The following is a 5618-nucleotide window of genomic DNA, read 5'->3' on the forward strand; positions in this document are numbered from 1 at the left end:
GTGTTGGAGCTCAGGAGAACATTAGATACTGCTATGTCTTCTGCTTTATGCTGCTGGGGACCTAAAGCAGCTCTAAAAGTTAGAGGCTGTTAAAACGTATATCAAGCTCAGTGACCCTGAGTCGGGTTTTAGTGGTGCTCAGCTCTGCCCATTCATTCATAGACTTCCTATGGCTGCTCTTACACTACAAGAATTGAGCAGCTGCGACCTGAAAAGCCTTCAATATTCACTCCCCGGGGAGAAGTTTTCTGACTGTCCATTCTATTGCATCTGGTACTGACTAAGCTGCTGGATGGCAGTGTTGTTTCCAGAGTGAAAATTCTTCTCCTCTCCTACATTTACCAGTTGTGGGACATTTAACAAGTGCTTAATCTTGTTAGCCCCCCATTTACTTATCTTTTGAATGGGAGAATAAGTCCTACTGGACACTTAAGAAACGAACTAAGAAAGCACGAAGCAGGTCAACAATAATTCATTTTGATTTTGAAATTCTGCCTTTCTCTTATGCTTTCCCTTTTAGAATCTGGGTGTGTTTTCCTCAGTTACCTGCTATGTTTATGTGAAAGGTGAATGGAAAAAAAGAAATAAATAAAAGGATATGACAGCTCCTAAGGGGTTGAGGGGTTTTTCTCTTTTCTTTTCTTTTTCTTTCTTTTATCTTTTTTGTTTTGTTTTGTTTTTTATTTTTTGAGACAAAGTAGCTTTGGGGTCTGTCCTGGAACTAGCTCTCATAGACCAGGCTGGCCTCAAACTCACAGAGATCCACCTGCCTCTGCCTCCCGAGTGCTGGGATTAAAGGCGTGCACCACCACCGCTCGGCTGAGGGTTTTAATAGATGTAAGGAAGAATACAGCAGAAACATCTGGAGAGTCCAGAGTGAATGTAACTGGCAGACTGAAGAGGGTGGGGGCGGGGAGATAGAAGAGTCCCTGGGCTGGAGAACTGTAGTGTGGGGGGCAGGGTGTGCCAGCCAGAAGGACCCTGTAACAGATAGGGATTGAAGGATGCTGGGAGAACCTGGTGGCCAGCGTCTGCTTTGGTCTGCTAACAGACACCTCCTCTGTCCTGGGTTCAGTGCACTAGTCTGCTGAGAAGCCACCTCCTTACCCCTCCTTAGCTATCACGGCATGGTGCTGTTTCTTGTCTCTGTTTACCATAGAGCTTCCCTCCATCAGGTGTTCCAGGGAAGTAGTTGCCTGTGCCTGCATCGGCCAAAGTGGAAGTGTCAGCAAAACAAGAACAGGTCTGCTTTAACCTGTGCTCTTCCAAGCATTGATCCGAATGCTCCCACTAGTCCCTAATTCCAATATAGGACCTATCAATGACGCATTGGCCTTTAGGCTTAACTCCCACAGAATCACTGGATTCTTGGCTAAAGCTGTGGTTGAATTAGTGCTGAAGATTTCAAAGATTTTTATTTTATAGAAAAAAAATTTGATTATTAGCCAAGACATTCTGGAGAGGTGAGAATTTCGAAGGCCCAGAACCGTTTGTCCTATAAGCCCTATGATAAGACTCTGTTATGTTAGTGAAAAGTTAGATTCAGCAATGAAGCTGCCCGTTATGTGCTGTCGGTTTTTCTGGAGATCAACTCTCCACTGTTGCAGCCCAGGCCAATGAGCCTTTGAAAAGTCATTGGGCTTTTAAAAATCCTTTTACTCTGCTAATTGTTCACCTTGGACAAATAATGCCATTTTTCTGGGGGCCTTTGCAAAGGGGGAGCAGTGTTGACCACACAACACGGAAGTTTGGGAAATGGAGTAAGTCGGAAATAACTGGCTGTGAATGAGACACATGATGTTTTTCTGTCTTTCCTTTCATGCCATAAAATGTGTTTGCAAGCCATTTCCACTTCATCTCCACCCGGGAAAGTTAAAGGAATTCTCTTTTTCACTTGTTGGCATTCAGGGTTTCAGCTTGCCAGTGTCAGCGTCAAGGCCAGCTGCCTCCTCGACCTCACTTAGATGGGCGCTGTGCTGCTGAGCCTTTTGTCCTTGGACACTGAAGGACTCCGCCAGAAAGTCAGGCTGGAGGAGGACCCAGAAACAGTTTTTGGCTCCCGGAGTCTTGTTCCTCCTCACTGCCAGTTTTTCAGAACCTGGGTAAAGATCTCACAAATGGAGTATCAGGGAGAGGTGAGAGCAGTGTGGGCTGGAAGCTGCCATTCACTTCCTGAGTGGTGCAGAGTCTCACCATGTCCCAAGTGTTCCCTTCCGTTTGCTGAACCATGAGAAAGTTTGGCCTTTTTAAAAAGAAGGCACGCTGAACACGTTATGCAGAAAGTGTGGTCAACTATCTGCTTAGGATGCGGATTTGTGAGAAAAAGGAAAAGGTAATATTAGCCTGATCGATTTGTTTTCGATTCCTTTGAAATCCACATTGGGATTTAAGTGTCCAGTCTTCTTTTTTGGGGGTGAGGACCCACCAAATGCTTTCCCTGTGTGTTTGAAGCAAGAGGCATTTTCTGGGGGTACTTATTGTTTCCTTCATCCATTTGTGGGCTTCCATATCTGGGGAGGTGTCTTGGAGAGGGCTAGATTATCCTAGGGGGTCCCGATTCACTTTCTCTCTGCCCCACCAGAGTGCTGTCCACTGCTGAGAAAGTCAGTTTGGGTCCGGAGGAAGCACAGTTGTATCTGGAACCACGGGCAGCAGAGAGCCACAAGGTGGCGACTGTGAGCCTTCGGGTACTGCACAGACACCTGGAGATTGATGTCTGGGGATGCCTCCAGATGCTTGGGGAGAGGTAAACCTTCAAGACTTGGACCCTTGGGATGGGGGAGAGGCGTGATGGGGCTGCTCTCTCTGGAGAGGGGTAACTGAGCCTTGGCCTGTAAACCAGAGGACAGAGGACAGACTTGGACAAACTGTATGTGCAAGTGTCCCTTGTGGAGCTTGAGAGGCCCAGAACAGAGTCCTCCAAGAACACCCATGAGGTGAGCAAGGCTCCTCCCCACAGGGCTAACCAGATTCTTCATCTTCTCGCCCCTGCCCCGCCCTGCAGGCAGCTGTCCCCCAGGACCAGTCCCAGAGGGTGTGATCCGCATCTACAGCATGAGGTTCTGCCCCTACTCGCACAGGACACGCCTGGTCCTCAAGGCCAAAGGCATCAGGTGAGAAACTGAGGCCACGTGCTCCCTGAGCACACCCTCACCCCTCATCTCCAGGAGAATATTTCAAGTCGGAGGCTCGGCTCTTTGAAGGGCTTCTCTTCCATTTCTTCTGAGCCTGAGTAACTGCAAGGGCTGAGTTTGTGTAGGATTTCCTGAAATCCTGAGTTCTCTTCCAAATCAGATTTTCAAGAACCATCGGGCATGGCAGCCTACACTGGATGATGCTGTCGGTGAACTGGTCCCCACCTACCCACCCCTGGTTTAGGAAGGGAACGGCCAAGCTCACTGATGCCTCTCCTAAATGCACCGAGGTAGCCCTATCTCCGCCCAAGCAGCTTGGAGTAACTCTGTTCTGTTTCTTCATACTTAACTACTTCCAACATTTCCTAGTTCATTCTGTCTTTCTACCACCCACCCCCCATGGCAACCATGCAGAAAAAGAGTTCGAGATAGTAGGCTCTGCCTCGTTGTGGCACTAGAAGAGAGCCTGGCACTTAGTAGGTGTTGAGAAAGTGTTTGTTGGGGCTGGAGCTGAACCGCTAGGAGTGCTTGCTCTATTTGCAAGTCACCACCTGAAACCAAGCATGGAGGAACATCCCTGTGACTGCAGAACTTGGGAGGTTGAGACAGGAGGATCACCTTGGTCATAAGACCCCCTCTCACACACAAAATACAAGTGTCACTCCAGCCTCTGGCTCAGGACTTGGGAAGTCCATCATAGGGGTTGGCGTCAGACGTTCAGTCCGTGTCGGGGAATAGAGAGACCCATATGGAGATGTTTTAAATGAAAAATTTAAACAGCTTTAAGTTAACTCTGCATAGATGCTTATGTATAATATACATTCCCAGAGTATTCCTGCTGGCTCTAATCTATTTAGCCCTATGGTACCTGTTGGTTTTGTTTACTTTTAGAAAAATCAGAGCAATGCAATATGTTGCTCATTTGGGCACAAATTGGCCGCTTAGGAACTGATTAAAATAGTAGTTATGGGTTTTTTTTTTTGTTTATTTTGAAACAGGGTTTTATGCAGCTCAGGATGACCACAAACTCAGTATGTATCTGAGGATGGCTTTAAACTTTTGAGCCTTCTAGCTCTTCCTCCACAGTGTTAGAATTACAGCAGTGTGACACCATGCCTGGCTTGTGTGATGCTGGGGACAGAATCCAGGGCTTCCTTAGCTGGACAAGCACTTCACCAACTAAACTACATGCCCAGACCCATAACTGGTTTTTCCTAGTGGAGTTCCTCAATCTTAGCATCACTGACTGGCATTTGGGGCCAGATGACTCTTTGCTGGGGAGAGAAAAGGGGGTTGTCCTGTGCATCCCAGGTTGTTTGTCAGTATCCCCTTCTTTACCCATTAGGATGGTACCCCACTCCCCTGCTGAAAACCAAAGTGTCCCCGGATATTGATGCTCATTCCTTGCCTGGAGGAGAGGTAAAATAATCTTGTTGAGAACTGCCGCTTGGAAGTTTGTGTTTTTTGTTTTTTTTTCTTTCTAAATCTTTTTAAACGTGTGCTTGTGCCTCTAGTGACCTCCTGGTTTTGAACTTCCAATAATAATGATTAGGGGAGGACTGAAAAGTGATTGCGGCTAATTAATGTACTAGGTACTCTCCCGAACACTACACACGATCCCTGCTTTGATCGCCACAGTGACGCCAAGACATGGGACTTGTGGACGCTGAGCACCTAGAGGGGAAGAAACTGGCTAGGATCTCAGCTTGAGCATACAGCTTGTTGTGGGCTGTGTGGTCTTCACTGTTAGCATTCACCAGCATCTAGTATGACCTGTTAATAACACAGTTGTGTTTCTGTGGTTGTTAATGTTTTGCTTTTGAGACAGGGCCTCAAATGTAGCCTAGATTGCTCTCCGACTTACAGTCCTGCTGCCTCTGTCTCCTGGGTCCTGGGGTTGCAGACCTGAGCCACCACGTCCTCTTGGACTTGTGCTTGCCGGCTTTAATTCCCCAGTGCTGTGGCTGAGTGCGTATGGAGTCAGCCTGGCTCTCATCTTGCCTCAGCCACTTCTTAGGAGATGCTATCGGGCTTGAGATTCAATCACAGGAAAAGAGAAGCCGTGGAAGATATCAGTGCAGAAACGAACACGAACATGTCACATATTTGACATAAAGTTCCCGTGTCAAACAGCTCTAAGCACGAATGGTACAGCTGTCTGGTTTTGAGGTGAGCTGTCTTCCTATATGCTTCTCATTTCCAGCCTGTCTCCCTTTTGTTTTTTCAAGGCATGAAGTTATCAACATTAACCTGAAAGACAAGCCTGAGTGGTACTACACAAAACATCCTTTCGGCCAGATTCCTGTCCTGGAGAACAGCCAGTGTCAACTTATCTACGAATCCGTTATCGCTTGCGAGTACCTGGATGACATCTACCCAGGAAGGAAGCTGTTTCCATATGACCCTTACGAACGAGCTCGCCAGAAGATGTTACTGGAGCTGTTCTGTAAGGTACACACAATTGTGTGGAGGAGCTGTTCTGTA

The 5618-nt window shown here is 47.3% G+C and overlaps 1 protein-coding gene across 1 annotated transcript in view; it reads left to right on the top strand.

Annotated features, from left to right (window-relative positions):
* Positions 1-2712: 2712 nt before the first annotated feature.
* Positions 2713-5618, top strand: part of Gsto2 (glutathione S-transferase omega 2) — a 12140-nt gene continuing 9234 nt past the window's right edge. The window contains exons 1-3 of the mRNA XM_005352449.2: positions 2713-2746; positions 3005-3113; positions 5363-5585. Of these exons, the coding sequence (XP_005352506.1) occupies positions 2713-2746; positions 3005-3113; positions 5363-5585 (366 nt within the window). The remainder of the gene's footprint in view (positions 2747-3004; positions 3114-5362; positions 5586-5618) is intronic.

Source organism: Microtus ochrogaster, chromosome 8, assembly GCF_000317375.1.
Source record: "Microtus ochrogaster isolate Prairie Vole_2 chromosome 8, MicOch1.0, whole genome shotgun sequence".
Taxonomy (NCBI): Eukaryota; Metazoa; Chordata; class Mammalia; order Rodentia; family Cricetidae; genus Microtus; species Microtus ochrogaster.